The 21,475-nt window shown below is 48.3% G+C and overlaps 9 protein-coding genes across 9 annotated transcripts in view; 4 read left to right on the top strand and 5 right to left on the bottom strand.

Moving 5' to 3' along the window:
• Nucleotides 1–210, top strand: part of UREG_02611 (uncharacterized protein) — a gene marked incomplete at both ends in the record, with an annotated part of 3,986 nt that extends 3,776 nt beyond the window's left edge. The window contains one exon of the mRNA XM_002543049.1: nt 58–210. Coding sequence (XP_002543095.1) covers nt 58–210 — 153 coding nt within the window. The remainder of the gene's footprint in view (nt 1–57) is intronic.
• Nucleotides 211–1,790: 1,580 nt separating this feature from the next.
• On the top strand, nt 1,791–2,861 carry UREG_02610 (uncharacterized protein; the record flags this gene model as incomplete). The annotated part of the gene is made up of 2 exons (XM_002543048.1): nt 1,791–2,053; nt 2,132–2,861. 2 exons carry the CDS (start codon nt 1,791–1,793, stop codon nt 2,859–2,861), a joined length of 993 nt encoding a protein of 330 aa, XP_002543094.1.
• A 970-nt stretch (nt 2,862–3,831) lies between these two features.
• Nucleotides 3,832–5,521, top strand: UREG_02609 (succinyl-CoA ligase beta-chain; the record flags this gene model as incomplete). The annotated part of the gene is made up of 7 exons (XM_002543047.1): nt 3,832–3,885; nt 3,972–4,055; nt 4,112–4,184; nt 4,235–4,334; nt 4,389–4,981; nt 5,031–5,323; nt 5,387–5,521. 7 exons carry the CDS (start codon nt 3,832–3,834, stop codon nt 5,519–5,521), a joined length of 1,332 nt encoding a protein of 443 aa, XP_002543093.1.
• A 538-nt stretch (nt 5,522–6,059) lies between these two features.
• Nucleotides 6,060–7,303, bottom strand: UREG_02608 (uncharacterized protein; the record flags this gene model as incomplete). The annotated part of the gene is made up of 5 exons (XM_002543046.1): nt 6,060–6,459; nt 6,537–6,631; nt 6,694–6,845; nt 6,951–7,210; nt 7,272–7,303. 5 exons carry the CDS (start codon nt 7,301–7,303, stop codon nt 6,060–6,062), a joined length of 939 nt encoding a protein of 312 aa, XP_002543092.1.
• An 832-nt stretch (nt 7,304–8,135) lies between these two features.
• UREG_02607 (uncharacterized protein) lies at nt 8,136–9,053 on the top strand (the record flags this gene model as incomplete). The annotated part of the gene is made up of 3 exons (XM_002543045.1): nt 8,136–8,172; nt 8,273–8,546; nt 8,603–9,053. 3 exons carry the CDS (start codon nt 8,136–8,138, stop codon nt 9,051–9,053), a joined length of 762 nt encoding a protein of 253 aa, XP_002543091.1.
• A 501-nt stretch (nt 9,054–9,554) lies between these two features.
• Nucleotides 9,555–10,128, bottom strand: UREG_02606 (carbonate dehydratase; the record flags this gene model as incomplete). Its single annotated transcript, XM_002543044.1, has 2 exons — nt 9,555–9,958; nt 10,023–10,128. 2 exons carry the CDS (start codon nt 10,126–10,128, stop codon nt 9,555–9,557), a joined length of 510 nt encoding a protein of 169 aa, XP_002543090.1.
• A 1,202-nt stretch (nt 10,129–11,330) lies between these two features.
• Nucleotides 11,331–12,632, bottom strand: UREG_02605 (uncharacterized protein; the record flags this gene model as incomplete). The annotated part of the gene is made up of 1 exon (XM_002543043.1): nt 11,331–12,632. The coding sequence occupies one exon, from the start codon at nt 12,630–12,632 to the stop codon at nt 11,331–11,333; it is 1,302 nt and encodes a 433-aa protein (XP_002543089.1).
• A 1,779-nt stretch (nt 12,633–14,411) lies between these two features.
• Nucleotides 14,412–16,383, bottom strand: UREG_02604 (uncharacterized protein; the record flags this gene model as incomplete). Its single annotated transcript, XM_002543042.1, has 3 exons — nt 14,412–14,589; nt 14,661–16,000; nt 16,090–16,383. 3 exons carry the CDS (start codon nt 16,381–16,383, stop codon nt 14,412–14,414), a joined length of 1,812 nt encoding a protein of 603 aa, XP_002543088.1.
• Nucleotides 16,384–17,103: 720 nt separating this feature from the next.
• UREG_02603 (uncharacterized protein) lies at nt 17,104–20,898 on the bottom strand (the record flags this gene model as incomplete). The annotated part of the gene is made up of 3 exons (XM_002543041.1): nt 17,104–17,397; nt 17,460–20,630; nt 20,695–20,898. 3 exons carry the CDS (start codon nt 20,896–20,898, stop codon nt 17,104–17,106), a joined length of 3,669 nt encoding a protein of 1,222 aa, XP_002543087.1.
• Nucleotides 20,899–21,475: the final 577 nt, after the last annotated feature.

The following is a 21,475-nucleotide window of genomic DNA, read 5'->3' as shown; positions in this document are numbered from 1 at the left end:
TTGTCGCTGGATCCGGCGCAACCTCCAGAGAGTGGATGGCCAAGCGGGGGTTCTAAGTTTTTGCGCCCTACTGAATCCCTTCCTGCGACTAGACGATCAAGTATGGCTAGTAATGTTCATTCCCTTCTCAACCCAGCAGAAACTCGGGAACGGGCCGAGGAAGAGGAAGCGGCGGCGATTGAAGATCGCAAACGTCAACGGCTGCAATGATTTAGTTTTGCTTACAGTATACACTGCAATACTCTTATTGAGCATTGGCGAGCCCAGTCCTTTGCCATCAACGCGAGGTAACAAGCAGTTGCACGTACGCCAATCAATTTTGCCTATGAATTATGATCTGACAATGCGCATATTCTTTGCGACCAGTGTCACTACCAGATAAATTGATGTTGTGACTCATATTCCATCGCCTGTTGGCTGGTATGGGATTCACATGATTGTTTTGAAAATCTTGATTCTGCTTTTATCACATCTGATGCTGTGCTTTTGTGTTTACTAAACCACAAATGATTTTCATCGCATCTGTGGAAAGACTTGGGATGCTTTGAATTTCTTTTGATTAACTGTGACTTTTCTGTTTTTTCAAACAGGCTATTATGAAACACCAGTTCCCTTTGTGTTTTTTTTTTTACTTTTCTCATATTCATTGAGCCGTGTCATCAAAATTGGTGTTTTTCTTGGTCTCAATAACCCTTTTTTTGATGTAACCATAGCATTTCATTTCCTTTTCATTTCCAGTCTTTGAGGCACAGTTGCCTTTTTATTTTTTCGCTGTGGCATATATCCATCAAAGTATTCTGAGGCAGTTGCCCACAATCTGTGTTTTCAATTATTTCAGCTCCATGGTCAGAGTTCTCTAATAAGTGAGTGTGATCAGCATCTAAAACATCTTTTTTGGCCTTTTGTTTTCCTATTTCTACTGCCAACAAGCATCTACATCTACATCTATGCTGTTAAGTCTGTGCATGAAATAGATTCTGACTGCAGCCTATTAACAGTGGGATTTGTAGTTAGCTAGATAGGATTTGGACACAACATAGGCAAATCTTGACAGGCTGACTTGGAAATGACACATTCGCGTTTTCCTTTTTGCATCCCCACAGGACCTTGATGAAGCAGCTTGCTTCTTGATCTTACTGTTGCAACATGCAATTGAGATTCTTCTTTAGTTTTATTGCTACCCCATGAACTCATGGTTGCAGGATCCTTCCTGTCTATCAATGGGGTTGTAACTATCAGGGAAGGGCTAATGATGTATACCCTCAAGTTGCCTTGGCGTGTAAGATATGTTTCTGAAGCACACAGCTGTCATATGTCTGGAATACAAAATTAGCTTGAGTTCAAGCTTATAGATTGGTTCAAAAAGCCCAGACCCAGAACTCCTAGGATGGAGAGTAGTGTTGCCCAACAAGAGCAGTGTCTGCTCAGTCCTACTCAATGGATGTGTTCCTACCTATGGCGCCAGATGGGGGAGCCAGCACATGAAATTAGTGCAGCTTGATTATCTGTTGAGGCAGATATCACAGAATCTGTTCTAGCAATGTTCATACAACTGACTGAAGTGTTCTTCATTATATAGCAGATGAAAGCATATCTAGAAAAAACACCAGTCATCTTCTCTGACAAACAAAGAATCACCCTATTGATTTACATCTCTTCAATTGATCTGTTGATCATTAGTGCATGTGCAACACCTTCAAAACCAGGGCTAGCTTCCACCTCAAAGGACTTGAAGATTTTACAGTGTTTTGACATTTTATAGGGTAGTCAAAACAACCACCTCGAGAACGATGTCGTCAGAAGGCCGGAGACAGCTTAGGCCAAGGTCGGCGGCCAATCTCAATGTGGAGGAGTACTATAAATTTGTTTTGAGTCCCAATGAGGATGAAGATGATGACCAGCCCTTGATTGTGAGGCGCAAACGCAGTTCACTGCCAAAAGAAAACGCGACAAGGAAAGATTCTGCTCTCGTCACACCATCCCATCGTCAAACAAAAGCGGAGATTCTGGCAGTCAGTTCATTCATGGAGACTCCAACGACCAGACTGGATATGTAGGTGACCCTCGAGGCCAAAACTCCCTTTTCCGAAACGCGTCTTGAAGGTTTCCATCTGTTCCTAATATTGTATAGGCGACCGTTTCGGTCAGTCGTCCAGATTCGCGTTGGTGCCAAAAGTGAAGAGTTCTTAATTCACGCGAACATTTTGATCAAGGAGTCGAGGTTTTTCAAAACACGTCTTGAATCTTCGCCAGCCGGAACCATCGAACTCAAGGACATCAATCCTGACTTATTTTACGCTTTCGCGACCTGGCTGTACCATGACAAGCTACCAATGGATGAGACTGGACAGGAACAAACGCAATTTGAACAGCTCATAAGCCTTTATTTACTGGGCGAGAGGTTTGGAGCCGACGCGCTGGTGAGCAAAGTGGCTGATAAGGTGTTAAGATCGGCATCAGGAGGAGGAGCAAAGATCTCTGCGCACATGGCAAACAAGATATACCAATCCACGGAACCAGGATCTAAACTGCGGCTTTTGGCAGCGGCGGTATACGCGCTAGGGGATATCGACGGCACAAGGGAAGAATTCACAAATCCGATGTTCTTGCATGATGTTATTCAAGTCATGCAAGAATCGGCGGAAGGGCTTATCAAAGGGCTTTCTGTGAAAGGAATAGGAAGTAATAAGCGCCAGCGCATATTGGGCGAATTCACCCCAGCGCAAAGCAGCGAGGAAAACCATAGCACGGAACCCTTGAAAACAGTGATCCCAGAAGCCCGACGAGAAACAACACCGGCGTCAAGACCCAGGGACTATCCGCAGCTGCTCAACACATTCCTCAAACCAAGGGGAAAATGAACAATGTCCGGAGAGCGTTTCAGTCCTGAACCGTTTTCGCTTTCCTCTTTTTTGCCCGCGCTGAAAGAAGCTCGTCCAAGTAACTGTTGGGTCTTTTGGCGCCATTTCGCTTCTGCGCTCCTTGCTTTTTATCAGTTTCAGAACGCTCAGGCTCGGTGGCGTTCTTTAACCGCGACGTTTTGCCTCTGTTCCGTACGCCTAGAGATGACCGGCTTTCCTCCTCTGTTTCCGTGTCGGAACCGCCAGTTGCTATGGGTTTGCGATGTTTTTGTTTTGACTGTTGATATTGCACGCTGGCTTTTTTCGACGGCATGGCTGCTTTGGCATTTTTCCCTAGGAGTTGCTTTCTTAACTTGTCGTTGGAACTTAGTTCTGAGCGATTCCAGCTCCCGTCGGCTTGACTGTTTGGCATTGGGGCTCCTAGCCCAAGTCTGTTGAACACGGTGTATTAGCTGCTGTATGTATTCTGCTTATTGCAATCATGGACGTACTTTTCAGGCACAGCAGTAAATATTTCATCTTCTTCCTGTTGCAGTTCCGCGTCCGTTTTCTCGTGCGCAGGTTCTTCTGGGGTCTTTGGAGGAAGCGGGAAGCAATGAGCCTCCGGGCTGCGGGCCAGTGCTACACTGGCGCGATTGAAATAACCTCAGCCTCCGAAGTCGAAGTGGCCATGCCGGAGAAGTCCTCGTCGTAAACGTATATTGCCGAACTTCGCAGCGCTGGCCCAGCGATATTCAACTTTCGCTGGGGCGCCGGACTAATGCTTTTGCGTCGCTAGTCCCAGGGCGGCTTAGCGCCATCGCTTTGCCAAGACCGGGCTGGGGTCCCGACGGTTTCGCTCGATTGGGTAATCAGGACGTTGTCGCGGGAAAAAGCACTCCACGCCGTCACTCCATCGTCTTCTCGTCAACTGCTCCATCTCCTGTCGTTTTTTTCTTTCTGCGTTGGATTGGACTTGTGTTTTACCAAGATGTTTAAGCTCGCCCGCAGCAGATCAATTGCTGCTGCTTTGAGGCCTGTGGTGGTAAGGACACTGTTGACACGATCCCAAACACACTTCTACTGCGAGAGCTTCGCCACCGTCTCGATTCTAATACGGATTGCCTATAGGATACGCCTCTCAGAAGCGCCCTTCAATGCCAAAAACGAAACCTCTCTATCCATGAATACCTTTCCGCTAACCTGTTGAAATCCGTTCGTAAACCTGCGCTCATTTAGTGTAGCGTCCGGTTGACCTAACAACTTCGCAGTACGGAATCGGTGTCCCCAAAGGAGAGGTTGCACGCACTGCGGATGAAGCCGAAGCCGTCGCAAAGAAGCTTGGTATGTCCCTCACCGACTCCACAGCGATCCATCCTAATACTATGTGCTAGGCGGGGAGGATGTGGTCATCAAGGCCCAAGTGTTGGCGGGTGGCCGAGGCAAAGGAACTTTCGACAATGGCTTGAAGGGAGGCGTTCGAATTTTATACTCGTGAGTCTGCTCTTAGTGATTATTGCACAGAACCCCACGCTGACAGGAAACTAGACCAACTGAAGCCCGAATGTTTGCGGGTCAAATGATCGGACATAAACTTATCACCAAACAAACCGGGGCTCGCGGACGCCTTTGTAACGCGGTTTACATTTGCGAGCGCAAATATGCCCGACGAGAATTCTACCTTGCCGTGCTCATGGACCGCGCGTCTCAGAGCCCCGTTATCGTTTCATCTTCCCAAGGCGGTATGGATATTGAAGCGGTTGCGAAAGAAAGCCCAGATGCGATCACAACCACGAAGATCGATATCAACGTGGGAGTAACGGATGAAATCGCTCGAAAAATCGCCACTGGCTTGGGATTTTCAGAACAATGCATTGAGGAAGCTAAGGATACGATCCAGAAACTGTACCAAGTTTTCATGGAGAGGGATGCAACGCAGATTGAGATCAACCCCCTTGCCGAGACGACTGATTACCGAGTGCTCGCAATGGATGCAAAACTCGGCTTCGACGACAATGCTGAATTTAGACAAAAGGACGTTTTCTCTTGGAGAGACACGACTCAGGAGGATCCTGATGAAGTCAAGGCCGCGGAGTACGGCTTGAATTTCATTAAATTGGATGGTGACATTGGCTGTTTGGGTAAGATGAATTCATTCCCGTTCAAAGGTCACATACTGATGTTGTGTAGTCAACGGAGCTGGGTTGGCTATGGCCACCATGGACATTATCAAGCTGAACGGAGGCAACCCTGCAAACTTCCTTGACGTTGGAGGTGGTGCTACCCCATCCGCAATCAAATCCGCTTTCGAACTTATTACCAGTGACCCTAAAGTTACTGCTATCTTTGTAAACATCTTTGGAGGCATCGTTCGATGTGACGCCATTGCCCAGGGGTTGATCAACGTTGTTCGTGACATGAACCTTCGAACCCCGATCGTTGCCCGTTTGCAGGGAACCAACATGGAGAAGGCCCATCAACTAGTATGTTCCTCCTGATTTACCAACCATGGGGCGCTTGCATGAGATTGCTAACCTTTCTTTCAGATCAACGATTCCGGACTGAAAATTTTCTCTATTGAGGACCTTCAAAATGCAGCTGAGAAGTCTGTTCAGTTCTCAAAGGTCGTGAAGATGGCTCGTGACATTGATGTCGGCGTCGAATTCACGCTCGGTATTTAAGCGTTCGACTTATTTTGTCACTCCTTTCCTCTCTCTCTTCCGCGACTCGTTTATGCACACCCGACAAACCGACATAATGCCAAAAGTGTTTTTCTCCCTGCTAACTTTTCCTTGATGTCCTGGCAGACGAAGAAGAGCCAATTTGTCGGTAACAGCGGACTATCTCGATTCGTCGAGATATCCTCATTCCGGCATTCGCAATCAAATGGAGAATGCTTCACGAACTAAGTAGCAGCTGCAGGGAGGATTTTTTGGAATGTTTGTTGACATGTTTTTTCCCTTCATCTCCGCCGTCAAATCGCATAGAATTGGTTCCATTCGCCCTGATGTATTTTAGGTCCTGCCGCTTTCGTCATCTTTCCTATGCGTTGTATAGCTTTTCCCTTACTCACCAATGTAGAATTTTGGCAGACTATCCATTACAACCTATCTTGGCCCTACAACCAGTAACTGCGAAGCAGATTTGCTAATTTATTAGTATACATGGTACCGTCATCAGCGGAATGTACTCTTTTCACCTTGCTTTCCCCATAATTATTCATAGTTTTTTCGCCTTTTTCCTCTCCTCTGAGAAGACCCTCTTTAACTTCCCCAGATTAAACATCCGACTTAACGCCCACTGGAACAAACCTATCCAAGCCCATCCCGCACTCAGAAACCATATCAGGTTCGCTTTATTCCCTGCCCAGATCCACTTTTTCCGCCCGGGGCCTCTGCTCCAAGGCCATATCCACCTCCACGGCGCTGAGCCGTAGAGAATCTGTGTGACTACCGTTTTCGCATACACCTCATTGGGCACGGCGCCATGTTGGCTGTGGGTAACGCGACGGGCGTAGTCGTCGCGGATAGGTTGATATAGGGAGGTTGGAGAAAGGGCGCGATCTACGCGGGCGATCCGGGATTGCACGCCACCGGTGATGATAGTCGTTACATGGACGCTGAGCGCGAGTTTAGATGTCAGCCGCAGAGCGCGAAAGGGTGCTATAGAGGTGGGAGGGGTAGTGTGTGAACGAACCCAAACGGTGCAAGTTCTGCTCGAAGTGTGTCGCTGAAAGAGTGCAGCGCGGCCTTGGAGGCATTGTACACGGAGCCGAAGACATAAGGTAATATCTGCGGAAAGATGGGTCAGTTTAGGTCCCTGGGTCCGAGAACAAAGGTTGAACGAGCCATACTCCTGCTAGCGAGCCGATTTGAACAATTGTGCCCTGGGCTTCGATGAGAAGGGGCGCAAAGGCCTGGCACATCATTATCACACCGAAGAAATTGGTTTCGAAAACCTGTCTCGCTTCATTGAGATCCACGTCGAGCGCGGGTACGGTGTAGTCTGGGCATAGATTTAATAATAGTCCCTAGACATAGGCGAACGACCGCATACTTGAACCACTGTGCCGTCGTCATCAAGGTAAGGGTTAGTCCGCGTTGGCCGAACAGCATTTGGTGACAGCGAAGAGGCTCTGTACTGACGCATTATTAACCAGATAATCCAGCCCCTTCCCTTCCAGAAGAGATGCTATTTCGTCTCGGCAGCTTAGCACGCTTTGTTCCTTGTCGACCTCCAAATCCAACGTCTCGACTCCTCGCGCCTTGAGGTCGGTGAGAGTATTTCTAGTTCTAGCCGTCGCAAAGACGCGAAGACCGTGCCGCTGGAACTCGAGAGCCAAGGAGTGGCCTATACCGCCTGGCGAGCATCTAAGTCATAAAAATGGTTAGCAATGGGATCAAATCGCGGCCCAGGCTTTTCGAGGCTCACCCTGTTATGAGAACGGATTTGCGATTGTCCATTAGTGCTGCACCATTGCATAAGGGCAAGCAAGAGGAGATATAAACGGAATGAAATCAATCAATTCGCGGAGTCTGCAATATATTCTGTATCGTCCTTCAAGTCGCTTCCCCAGATTTCAGACGAAATGCTTTGTCAGCAGCTTGGTGATGATACCAATCTTCAACCGGCGTGCAGAATGTATCCTTGCTGGCAGATGTTTCTCCCGGAGACAAGGCGCGATGATGTAAATTCAAGACTCTGAAATCTGTGCTAAGCATCGAGTACCCGTTGATCCCCGCCGGCTTTCTTGGTTCGCCACATCAGGATCCATCAAGTTTAAAAGGGAAAGTCTAGGATCTTTTCGGCATTTTCACGAATATTCAATAACTATACATCCTCTTTACCCTAATCATCCAGGCTGCTTGCCCGTCCCTGTCAGCGCAGGCGATCAGTGTGGTTCGGGATGCCGAGATCTCGGTAACTAACTCATCCCCTCTGCGGCGGAAAATGCACAGCCCATCCCGGTTCCCAAGGCACCTCCGCAAGCCCGGCGATGAGGGTTACCGGACGCCAACTATTGAAGATGTAGAAAGCGACTCTGTCGCCTCTCATGCGCTGCCACCAGATGTGTTCAATACTGAGCTTTCCCCGGTGCCCACCGTGATGTCAAGATATCGTCGAAGAAGCTATGTTTCCCAAGTTAATGGAGACCACCAGGCCACGAGGAGTGGAGAAATTGCATCCCTCCCGGCCGATGACAGCTTGGGGCCGGGAGATCAGCGTATCCTCTCAGCCAGGCTGCCCTGGAAACAACGGATCAAGCACTTTACTTGGGCGTATTTTACCATGACCATGGCCACCGGGGGTTTGGCGAATGTCCTTTACGAGGGTATGTCTCCCCATCGTCACTCCGTGTAGAGGATATAAAGAACTTAGGCTACTCATAGTTCCCTACCGCTTCCCCGGACTGAATACCATTGGTGTTCTAGTCTTCCTTGCAAACATGTCGCTATATGTGATTATATGGTCGTTGTTACTACTACGGTTCTACTTCTTTCCGCACACGTTCAAGGCATCATTTCTGCATCCGACGGAGTCTCTGTTTGTCCCGGCGACCATAGTGTCTCTTGGGACCATCCTCATCAATATCTCACAATATGGGCCCCCGCATGCAGGGGAATGGCTCAACCATGCGGTCATCGTACTGTTTTGGTTTTATATTGCATTGGCGGTTACCTCATCTGCTGGAATATATCTCGTCTTGTATGCTGCGGAATCTCCCATGCTTTTGGCCGCGGACATTGCTAACCTAGGTCTAGGTGGTCAACACAATCGTTTACCATCGCCCAGATGACGCCAATCTGGATATTTCCAGCTTATCCCATGCTGATTACCGGCCCCTATGCGAGTGCCCTAAGTGCAAAGCTACCTCAGCCTAATGCGTGGCGCATCATTATCGGAGGCGTCACCATTCAAGGCATTGGTTTCCTAGTGTCGATGATGGTGTATTCCGCGTTTATCTATCGATTGATGACTCAAAAATTGCCGAAAGAGAATCTGAGACCCGGGATGTTCGTGTCTGTTGGCCCGAGTGGATTTACCGCTGCAGGGCTTATTGGCATGGGCAAAGCTGCTCACCGAGCCGTCCCAACCGGCTTTCTAGGTGATGGGGCTCTCACTGCAAAGATTATGTCCGTTACAGCTTATTTTGCGTCTCTCTGGATTTGGGGGTATGTCTCTCACAATCTAATCGGCCCAGCTCTCCATTAACGCTTACTTAGTCTGGCTATTTTTTTCTTCTTTATTTCCGTTTTTGCGCATACGTCAACCGTTGGCCGTTCGACGATGATTTTCTCCATGGCCTGGTTCTCGTTTGTTTTCCCTAATACCGCCTTTGCAACTGCGACGTTTGCAGTTGGAGACGTATTCTCAAGCCGCGCAATCAATATTATTGGTTGCGTGCTGACGGTCTGCCTTTTTATCACCTACTTTTTCGTTATATTTATGATGACTCGAGCGATCAAATTGCGACACATCTTGTGGCCCCAGAAAGGCGAGGACAGGGATGAAGGCGGCTTCAAGACTTTGGAGACTCCTCGGCTCAATGGTGTACATATCTAAGAGCCCAAATCGGGATATGCCCAGTTGGAGAATCAAAAGCCTGCAAATTTCCAAATTGGGTACACCAATATCACCGAAACTATCAAGCTTAAGTGCCACTAGCACGAAGTGGCTCGATCGCGGACCCAAAAAAGCTCTTCGAGTGCAAAGTCAAACTATTTGTCGGGCTTTCCCCGTCTCGACCTCATACACCCACCCGGAAATTGGGATACCGGGAATCACCAACGCCTGTTCCTTCAACCACTGCACATCCTTTCTCACGGCCTCCTCCAGCTCCGGGAAAGGCTGAAAATCCAACGCCTCAACCTCCGATTTAATGTGGGAGCCGAGATTCTTCTCCGCAAGTGCACGAGCATCCTCGTTCCTGAAGGTCAGCATTCCACATCCGGTATGCTTGACGAGGAGAATCTCCTTTGTCCCTAGCAACTGTTGCGAAATGACGATTGAGCGGAGTGAATCGCGGGCGTTGGCGCCTGCGTTGCGGATTACGTGGGCGTCGCCGAGGTCGATACCAAATGCTGCTGCTGGGTCGATCCGAGCGTCCATGCACGTCACTAGGCCACGATGTTAGGCGTCTCTGTTCATAAGTTTTACTGTGAAGAGATGCGGTCTACTTACCGACGAGGTAACTTTTAGCCGGGGGGAGAGCAAGGTGCCCCTTGTCGAATTTCGAAGCGAACTCGGCATTTTTGGATTGGAGGTTTTGCTGGATGAGCGTTGCCATTTTTTGTGGATTGCTTCGTTTTGGATAAGTGGAAAATCCTCTAGATGGAATATCTTTTTTGGTATCTCTTTGAAATCAAGTCAATTCGCTGGCTGACGCGGAAGACATATATATACAAGAGAGAAGTTGAGACCGGACTTTTATATTTGCACCGTCTTCGGCGATATATCAGAATTCAAGTAGTGCATCTCAAACCGATTTCATACTTTTCCTGTTCCCTAAAATCCATACTATTACTCCAAATCACGTATTTTGAGGCTCGGATGGCTTCATGGACTCCAAGACCGGAGTTCGTGCCGTCAAACAGGTCGGGGATGACACCATCGTAGAGGTTCGCCCCGGCATTGCAATGCCGCTATTTGTCCCCAGACTCCCCACAAGAAACTTCATGCTATCAAGAGCAACGACATCTAGTAGCACCAGTGTGTAAACCATTAACCCCTGATTGAAGTTTGATGTGGACGTGTGCATAGAGAGGACGCGGTGTACAGAAGATAATCGACTGAAAGCTGCTAGGAGCCACGGGTAGTGCAACATATTTCCACGCCCTTCTCATTCTTCGGCACTGCAGTCCCTTAACCTCAACCTCACACCATCTATACTCTTCATTGCAATTCTGACACAGCTAGGCGGGATCATCTACACCTGTACTTTCTCATCTGGACAAATGAATTCAAATACTGGTCTAGGGGAAGAAAGGAGACTCGAATCAAACTCAAACAATCTCCTATCACGAAACCAACCCTGTCAGACCAGAAATTCCCATGCATCAACAGGGAATGAAAAGGATAGGATCGCTGAGCTATTCACCCATTCCATTCAATCTGTTATTAATGGTGCTTACAGGGTGTTTCAGGGAGCGCTCGATCTGAACTCGAAAACGATCGTTTGGCGTCCTCTTTGAGACTACATTGAACCTAAAGGCTATCGCATCCTTTTGTACGTCTGTCAGGGTATATATCTAGTGATATATTTGCGTCACAATCTATACTTATCGTCCTGGAGAGTAGGTAAATGAACACTGTGTGTTATAAATGTGAGTCTGGTTTTTACAAGGAGGTACTTGATAAAGAATATCAGCAGATTGCTATGAAAGGTAATTGAGACCCTATGTTTGACGGAGCGAACCAATTTGAACTACCGAGCCATAATAAATAAAATATAGACAAGTTACGTTTCCCATTCACCGGTAAGTTAATGAATCACAATCTGGCTACAAACTCATTTTGAGCCGGTCGCGAATGCCTTAAAACGTCTTCCACCAACCGTCCAACTTGCCTTGCGGAGCCAAATGCAAGAGACCATCCCGCTCCACCATGTCCGTAGGCATGAATGGTGCGGCTGGGCCGCCCATTACATCCTTTTCTCGCTTCACGTTCCACGCGCACGTTTCTCATCCGGTACGGCCGAGCTCCCTGGGCCAAAGGATATTTCGGATCCAAGCGTGCATTTTTCAACACAGGCAGCAAGTCCTCGCATCGCTTCCGCATATCTTTAATGTCAGGGGATTCAGGAGTCAAGTCGAAGCGCCACTGGTTGGGCTGCGTGATGGAGCCTAAAATCAGGATGTCGTTGTTCCTAGGTACGATGAACGCCATGTCTCTGAAATTTCCGTCCGCCCTGCTCTCTGTGGACACGAGCATAGCGTTGGTGATTCGTGGAAAATCCGTTCCATCATTAATGACCCGCAACACTGCACCTCGGAGGTGATAAACCGTGCGATCGGAAGCTGTTTCTGAGGCCATGACTCCGGTTGCGTTAACAATCGCATCTGCACGGTACATTCGCAAGAGATGCAGCTCCTGGTCGAGTAGATCGCCGTGAATGGTATCGGTATGTAACTGTGCTCCTTTGCTTTTGACGAGTCTCATCAAAAACGACATTGCAACGTCGGTATCAATAATGGGAGCCAGGTGTTCATATGCGTCTTTCAAACCACCATGGGAATTCACATTTGCTCCGTATTTGTCTAATAATTCCATGCCCCAATGGAATCCTTCCAACTTGCTGTCTAGAACGAGTTCCATCTTTTTCGACTTGACCACATCGTCAACGATTTTGTTCGTGTGGAATGACGTGCACATTGTCACCTTTACCCCGTATGCGGCTGCCAACTCTTCATTTTCTGCCATTCTGCAATAAACCTTTAGGCTCTCCATCGCCCATTTCTGGACGATTTCGAGCTTTTCCTGCACGGCTTGCGGGCCGCAACCTGCAGGAGGCAGCTCCCAAAGAGCTCCTGCGATCTGGGACGTGAGACGCTGTGCAGAACCGTATGATGCCCATTCCTTTGAAACAATTGTCACACGGAAACCGCGGTCCAACAACAGCCATGCCGTCGTAAGGCCGGTCACACCTCCACCAATGATTAAAACGTGAGGAGACGTACGAGTTGGAGGGTGAAGGGGTTCAGGACCCGCGTAAAGGTCGTCACCAACAAGCAGAGGGTCTTTAGGTAAGGCAGCAGGACAGGAGCGTAGGGATGAAAACGCTTTTCGTTCCATTTTGAGTATGCTTGTTGCACAGGGAGCGTTTTCGATCAGTGACTTGTGAAGGGAAAATTTTTCTCGAGCTTTTGAAGCCGGTGATTTTATCTCAGAAGTCCAGACTCGGGGGATCTACCAATTTATATCCTCGACCGATAAGGACCAGACGACAATCTGTCTTTCGATCAAGCCTTTGGGGGCGAAAATAATTGCCGGCGAAGCCATTGACACGTTCGCCTGCGCTTTTCTCTTGGGCTGCAGAGCATTCTCCTGCTTCACTCAACATTATTCGTCTGTGCAGTGTTTAGCCAGCCAAAGCGGATGATCTCCCTCTTGGGAGATACCAGAACTTGAAGGCCAAATCCCTTCGTGCGACAAGAAATCCTTAACTCCTAGCTGGAGACCCTTTTGTTGAGGTTAGATGGCGGATTTGTGAAAATCGTGGCGGTCTTGATGCTAGAAAAAAGAGTGTCTGAGCTCAAAGTCCGCTGCTTGTCGTGACACTCCCGCCACCTGCAGCCAGTAAAGTGCGCCGATTCCTGCCGTTAATTTGGATTCCGACGCACATAACAATGTTGAATCCAGAGCTTCTGCCATGGTCTCCATTCGCCGGCGCGGGAGAGCCAAGCGCGAGCTATCTCGTTCCGTTGTTAGACCGGACCGGTTTGGTTGATGACACGAGAGATCGGCCCCGCCGCTGCGGAAAGGATCTTCGATTGCCGAAAGGTAATTTGCCCTGCAGACGGCGAGTTTCTTTCTACAAGCTCGGCTCAGCCCAGGCCAGAGACCCCATCACGCTCTGGAATCGGAGGATGCAGTTGGCTTTCATGCGAGGGTTTTCAGTGAGGACGGTTATCTCCACGGTTCTGTCTAGCTGAGACGTACTTGGCTAATGGTAATCCGGCCGAAAACAAGTTGCACTGAATCTGTCAATTTGGCCATGCATTTATGTAGTCGACTAACTTAGGGAAGATCCAAACGGAAAGGAGTGCCTTGGATATATGCCCAGCACATTGCCAGCTTAAGCTTCGAGAGATAAAAACCGTATCTCTTCACTAGCCCTGAGTCCCCAAAAACTGGTAAGGGATTTAAATTGACTAGTATTAGGGTTGGGATGAGCCCGGACCCTGAAGACCCTTTCAACAAGGGCCCCGTTCTGCACAGGGTAGTCATACTCTGGAGAAGTAAGCTTATTCTTGAACGTGGTTGAACTAGCTCAGGGTGCGATGTGCGCATTGTAACACATCAAACAGCGCAATTATGGGATAGTTAAAACTGCCCATTCCTATGCCGGTTGGACCAAAGCAAGCGTTGTGCTCTGGTATTCAGTGATTGCGGGCATTACCATCCCTTTCCTGGTGGCTTAGACCCTTTGTCGCGCACCTGGGGTAGGACAGTTGCTGATCATGCAAACGCCATGTTGGCTTCAGATGATCATGCCCTTGCTTTGCTTTGGCTTGCAGAATGCATGGCAATCACAAGGCACCTTCACTGCGCCAAAAACTCAGGTTGACTCAGGTAGGTCACAGAGGGACCTACTAAAACAAAAAACCTCACATGCACCAAATCTGTCCCTGACAAACCACCCTTCTCTATGTATATAACATGAATGAAAACCAGGATCCAAGAATCACAAATATATGCAAATATGGTCTAACATGAACTCCAGTGTCGGTTAGGCTTAATGACCACCCAACCCCAATTAGAAAGATGTACTCGAAGACTGAATTAGGGGAATGTAAGCGCCGTGCAGCCTGAAACTGAACGTGTCGTGCCACGCGAGAGATGATTCCTCAATTATATGTTTGGAGAAAGCTGGTCGTACTTCACGCACCACTCAACGCTGCTGACGCTAGCCTGGACGAAGCTGCGCGCTTCGAGTCCCATCCAGACACGCAGCATGGAGGTGTCGCCTTCGCGAACAGATTTGAGAAGGGTTGTACCAGAGCCGAGCTGGCGAAGGATAGGGAGGGCACTGTTCAAGGAAAGGAATGTCAGCCAAGACAAGACACAAAAGGAGGCGGAGTCGTAGAGATTGTAACACACCTCTTGAATAAGTCAAGATCCGGATCCAAACTCCTACCAATGCCTTCTAATAGCAAGATGGAAATGACAACATTGACAAAATCTCCTTCAAGTCGCACATGGTGTGCACGAACCAGATATAAAACTTGGCTCAATACATCTCCAATTTTGACATTGCCCAACGCAAATGTTCGACCTTTGATACCAAGAACTAGATGTTGCATTTTCAATGCAAAGATTTCCGCATCGATAACCGTATCTGGCTGCCTTGAGCGTTCAACCATGAGATGACCCGCTCTATAACCATCAAACTCGGCGATAGCACGGAATAGATCAAGAAAATTGCGCCGATTGGTGTTGTTAAGCTCGGTAACCAAACCTGTATCGATAAATATTATCTGCGGCCTGTAGCCTTCGGCGTCTATTTTCGCAAGTTCCCGGTTCCAGGCATCGGGGTTCGTTTGATGGGCCGCAAGCCTCGAAAGAACATCCTCAGGTGGATCATGAGTTGCATTTTTACTATGTGACGTAAAGTGACGCCCTCCTATGGACAAGTCCAGCTGCCCGGGTTTGTAGAAGCGGACCATAATATTTCCTGGGTGAAGGTCGGCATGAACGAAGTTGTCGATGAGAAGCATGTGCAGGAAGGCATCAAGGCCTTCACGTGAGATTTCCCGTTCATAGGCGCCTCCGCCATTTTTGAGGAATGTCGTTAGAGGTATTCCTTGTGCAAACTCCTCAACAAGTACCTCTCTCGTCGTATATTCTGAATAAGGATAGGGGAACCAGGCGGTGGTTCTGGACTTGAAGCGATCACGGAATATAGACAAGTTCGTCGCTTCAATCCGCAAGTCTAGCTGCAGTTTCATCATCTCGCCAAATTTCTGGACTTCATCAGGAAGTGATAACCATCCCATTGTTGGGATAGCATCGATCACGCGTGCGAAAAACATCATGATTTGTAAATCCCGTCGAACGATTCTGTCGACTCGAGGGTGGAGCACTTTAACGGCAACATACGAGGAGGGAACCCGCTGTGGCGTGCTCTTAACTAAAACATCAACGTTCTTGCGAACCTTTTGGCGAAATTTTATGGGTTGGCCGTCTAAATTCCTCTCATTTATTGCCACAAGGTCGGGTCGAAGCTTGGCTTTGTAAACCTGCGCAATGGCACCCACGCCTAATGGTTCTTTGTCAAATTCCTCAAATATATCCTCAAACGGAAGTCCGTTGAAAGCTTTTCGGATCGTTCGTTTCGTGACACGGAACGAATGCGCGGGCGCGTTTGAATGAAGCGATGACATCAACGCACACAATTCTGGCGGAAATATATCGGATCTTGACGCTGCCCATTGGCCCAACTGTTGGCCATCGAAATATATTAGCACATGCAAAACCAATCAATACAACTTCGAAAATGGGACGTAAGAGTTTAGCAGGGTTCTCACACCTTGATAAACGCAGGTCCTGCACGTTCCATTGACGACACCAGGAACTCATACCACCACAGTGTTCCGGACCTCTCACCGTCTTGATCCTTTATCCGCCGTCCAAACCATATGACAGGGACTGCTGCAATCACCGGCACAAATATAGCTACTAGATGCAAGAATCGCAATCCCGTTGCAGCAACCTCAAAGACGTATTCATCCAAGAATATGTAAATTCGCCAGAAGCCCTTCACTATTATATTCGCGTCCTCGGGTACAGATTTTCGCATTTCGTCACGGGATGCTGTGAGCATCTCGAGCTCACTGGTCGTGTCATCGTCGCCATTGCCATTCTCCGCGAGCTCAAGGAAAGCAACCGGCGTCAGCGCAGCAAATACGACTGCTCCAACTGCTGGAGAGCGACTCCAAATTCGTTTCCATCGGTGTCGCCAGTTCCACCGAGGGTTGGGTAAGGAAGAGTGAGAGAAATGGCGCGGGGCCGATAAGCGAGGATAGAAGTATCTGTGTCCTAGCGGGAGCCTAGGCAAGCTTCGACAACATTGGCGACGTATGCAGAAGCGGCCGGCATGGATTCCGCTCTGTAACATGCTTATGGGATGCGGTCGATGCTGCGACGAGATTCTTTCTCGGGATTGCGTCAGGAATCCCAGGTTGAGCTCGAGTGCATCTGGCACTAGACCGCTTCTAGTTAGCTTGACTTGGCGCGGAAAATCCTTTTTGCGATTTAAGCTGAGGTCCAATTTATGTTCTTCTCAGGGGAACTATATGGAGGTTGAAAGCATCCTGGATTCTCAGCATTCATAATAGTTGAATTGCGGTTGATTCTATGTATTTGATTTGCAAACGATCTATTCATGACTGTCACATAATTATGTGGTCAAGCTCTAATAGGGGCCTTGTGGGTGCGCTGGACAGGGTAACGAGTTCACGGATGAGATCCTTAAAAGGGGAATCTCAAGTAAACAGCTCGATGTAATATCTAATGTAGCTCGAACGATGTGTGCTTCGTTGGTTCACGGGGTTCCTGCCGGGCTGCTGGTTTTCTGCCGTGAATTACTCTCTGATGGAGTCCATCTAATGAAGGAAGAATCTTTTATCGGGCCCTTTCTCATCAGCGGACTAGGGGTGGACAATCTACCCAAGTATTCGGCTAACTCCTTCGCAACACCTGTCCGGATATACGGAGACAAATAGGTGAGCTTGCGTCCTCGTCTAGATTCGGTACGATGTCGAATCTGCGACGAAGGATACCAGGCGGTCCTCTTAAGCTTGTACGTGGCAAGGTCTTGCACAGCTAGGTCGATCAACTAAAATGTGAACAATTAGTCACTTATTCCATGGCCAGTCAAAGCAAAAGCGAAAGACAAACCTTGTCCAGAGCAGATTTGCACTTGTGGAAATTCGAGGTTGGCGTGCCATCCACATGAACCGGGTGTTTCATGGGCAATTTGTACTGCGCCCATGATTCGATGTGCAATAAATTATTCTTTTGTATCAAATTTTCCGTAAACAAACACGCCAACAAAGGCGGAATGAATGTCGCGTTCTCAAGGTAGACGGCGCCAGTCTGAGCCGAGAACAAGGCTGAGAACACCGCAACGGAGCCGCTCTCTAGGTGTTTTGAAAGGGCCATTTGTGGGCGACGTCGGACTTCTTCCAATGTTGCCGTCCTCCATAAATCGTCTGGACAGTCCCTTTTAACTGCCACATTTGGGAATAAGGCACGTGTTAAGAGGGCTTTTATGAGAGCTTGTTCAGCAGAATTTATGTTCAATGCGGTACCACCCATTTCGGTGCCTCGAGTAGGCTTAGGGATGATACCAGCGTCCAAGAGCATATTTTCTAGCCGAAGGACCGATTCCCATACTCGCAGAAACATTCGGTGTCTAATATGTTTTGTTCGGCACATGTCACGAGCCACATCTGCGCCGAATTTTGCCCATGACTCGCTGATGTCTTTGAATGCATTGATGACCCCAATGTGGTCGCTTAAGCTGTCTTTAATGAAATCTTTGTAAGGTTCCGAAACCCGTCGCGTTCGAGGATTTTGGAAATTGAAAATCGTTCCGAATTCATCGGCCAGGTCAATAGTCGCAGCAAGTATGAGGGCAGGCTCAAGGCAGCGAAATATGATCCCTAGAACAATTAACTTGCCTGCACTGGGCGAGAGGGGAATCGACGTGATGATCCGTCCTAATGGAGTTAATGTTTCCTCGTCGTCCAGGATATTTGTAACCTGAAGTTTACGGATCGATCGTTGAATGCAATCCGGGGCGGGTGGTTCTAATACTTGGGATAGGATATCGGTAATCAACCCGCCAGACGGGAAAATAGTTTTCGCATCAAGGCAAGCACGCTCTAAATCGAGCCGGCGGATAGCTGGAGTTGAATAAGGGTCAAACGTTTCTTCTCTCTCTTTAGTAAATAGCGCATAATATTTTCCGGATTCGTGGCGTCCAGTTTGCTCTACTCGGTTCTGCAACGACGCTTTATCAATCCAACAATTGATTTGCGAGGTGCTTGGTTTCAATGGATCATATAGTTTTACTGGGTAGAGACCAGTGTCTACTATAAAGCGAACATCTGGAATAGCAAAACTTCCTTCTAAGCTGGCTGAAAGAATAATTCTCCGGGTTGGAGAATACGCCATAAATGATAAAGGAGTTCGGCTGCCCGTGAAAGGATTTGTCAAGACCCTCCAGTGATGTTTGTTCGCTTCGTTTTTGAGGGGTGAATCATCAAGTAACTTTTTCAAACGTTCAACCTCATTCGAAGATGGAAGTAGGACTAAGATCTTCCCATCATTGCTTGTCTCTCGAATGTGGTTGACGGTTGCCACGACTAAACCGAGGGGAAACGGCGGAGCCGATTTACCCGAAACTGACGAGGCCCATTGTTTGGTATGGGGACGCGGTCCAGATATGGTCATCCGGGAATCTGGCGGCGAATACAATTTGAATTGAGAGCTTTCGTCGGACAGGAATTGAGAGGTTTGAGGCTCCGACAATAAACGATATAGCTCAGATGTATCGTAGCTCGAACGTAACTGCTCAAGTATGTCGTTCAAGTAATACTTTTGCACCAGGTGAGAATCAATTGAGATATGGAGACATGGACAAGGAGCAGGGCTACCACCCGGAGATAGAGCCCGAAAATAATTCGCAAAAAGCTCAACATTGATGTTCGTGCCCATCAAGATGACCTTTGGAACCAACTTCCCTTCGGCTTGTCGCTCTGCTAATTTATTTTTCAGATATGCGAGGAGCAAGTCCGTTGAAATACTTCGCTGTTCAAGATCATCAACAATCACATGAGAAACGGTCTCGAAGAGGTCCTGCGACTCGGCAACGAGTAGATCTAGAAGCACTTCGCTGGTATGGTATGTGATACTCCCTGACAGGACTGGGAGCTTGGGGTCAACTGTGTCACTATACCCAACTATACTTCCAAGTGGTTGAGCACGGTCCGTGGCGACTCGCTGCGCAGTTGCTCTAACATTTGCTATCCCGTCTTGGACGACGAAAATATTACACTTTGTTCCGGAACCGTCTCGAATGGCGTGGTCAAAGAGGATTTGGGGAATTTGAGTTGATTTCCCGCTTCCTGAAGCGCCTGTGATAATGCTAATGGGGTTTTCAGCAACCATCCGGACAATAGTTTCGAGGTGGCGATAGACAGGCAAATCGTGTGAGCTAGAGCTGCAATCCATGCCCTTTAAATTTGCAAGGTGGTCAGGGCGAGGAACTGGCACGCCATTGGAACCTAGATGCGGTATGTTCGACGACCCCTGTTGAGCCAGCATCTCTCTCGGTGGATCTGGTTTATTTCTCGACCAGTACTCTAGGTTGGAGAGGGCAGTCTGTAAGCGTAACCTCAAGCCCTGTAGATCCTTGATAATGTTTGGAGGAGTAGATAGCGGAGTTGGTGGCGATTTGTCCCTTGTGCCTGTATATCTTGTCCAAGCATCTGGATCCTGTTGAGAGAGTTTTACCCCTGCAGTGAGTAGCGCAAGGTTGCGCGCTTGTTCTTCCTGGAAACCGATGACCGGACCTGCAAACCGCTCGTTATGTAAGTATACAGAAGCCGTGTAAGCCGATGTGTTTTCTCCTATCGCGGAGGAATTCACCTTGACACGCATAGCATTGCGCTGGGGGCTGAGAGACTCGTAGAATGCAAGGAAATCCTTGAAATCACACAAAGTAGTCACGTTGTTATTAGGTTTTGCCCAATCATTTATGGCAACGAAAATTGCTCTTTTCTTGTTGAAATCATGAATTGCCCGCCTTGCTGCTCCGCTCAACGAGTCATCGGCGGCGGTAGCACTGAGAGACTGCTCCTTTAACTCGATAGTGACTTCGAACCTCTGAGCCCCGTCAATTACGCGAATTCGAAATAGTGGGATACACATAAATTGGGCAGCATAATCATAGATTTCCTCCAGGTCTGTCAGCCTAGCTTTATGGTCGAACATAGCCTTAAGTAGGTTGCGCCTGTGAAGCTCTTGCCGAAGCGCAAGCAGCGCCGCTCGTTTTGCATCCCTCTTTTGAGACCGGTCAGCCCTAACGGTTGAGAAAGCTTGGAGTGATATGCCAATCACAACTTACTTCTGAAACTCCAACTTCGGAAACGGCAATTACCGTGCGCAGAAGTTGGATAGAGCATGTAAGCAAACAGCTGACCCGGTCAGATGTTCGTGCACTAAATTCAGTGTGGAATTCGGCGTTGACGACTGATTCTAATAACTGCTGGATGCGAAACGGATCGGCTCTAGTCTCGGCCAATGCAGGATAATCATCGACGTCTAGCATTGGTTCGTCATTGGGCGCATCACGCTCATCCGTAGGTAGCCTATCCGCGGATGCAGAGCTTTGTGAATCGTGAGAGCCGGATCGACGAAGCTTAGGGACGGTATCTGCATCACTAACAGCACCTTCAGGCTTCGTAGTATATCTCCAGCTCGCGAAGCGTCTCCCAATCCAATGCACTTGTAGCGGAAGGTCGGCCCTTGACCCCAACCCAATCGGTTGCCTGAGAGTGTGGGCGTGCAAGGAGCGCGTAACTGGCTCTGTTACACAGGTTAGACGTATGGAATGGCATGATGGCGGACATCTTGGGCTAGAGCGGTAGAAAGGGCGCTGAATTTATGGATGTTAATTAGACGGGCACTAACTTTGGGGGTGATATTATGGACGAACTCACTGAAGCAATCCGCATCTCGTTTACACCCCATAAGCCTAGAGTTCCCAGCTCGGAATCTCCCCTTGTTCAAAGAGCACCTTTAGCAGACGGTGCATATCGAGAGCTGTATTCTCTTGAGCGGAAGCATCGTCAAGCTCATGGACATCTTCTACTTCGAAAACCTAACTAATTAAGGAAGAATACACG

Source organism: Uncinocarpus reesii, genomic scaffold (genome assembly GCF_000003515.1).
Source record: "Uncinocarpus reesii 1704 scaffold_1 genomic scaffold, whole genome shotgun sequence".
Lineage (NCBI taxonomy): Eukaryota > Fungi > Ascomycota > Eurotiomycetes > Onygenales > Onygenaceae > Uncinocarpus > Uncinocarpus reesii.
The sequence above is the reverse complement of the archived record's forward strand: the minus strand, read 5'-3'. Positions and strand labels throughout refer to the sequence as shown.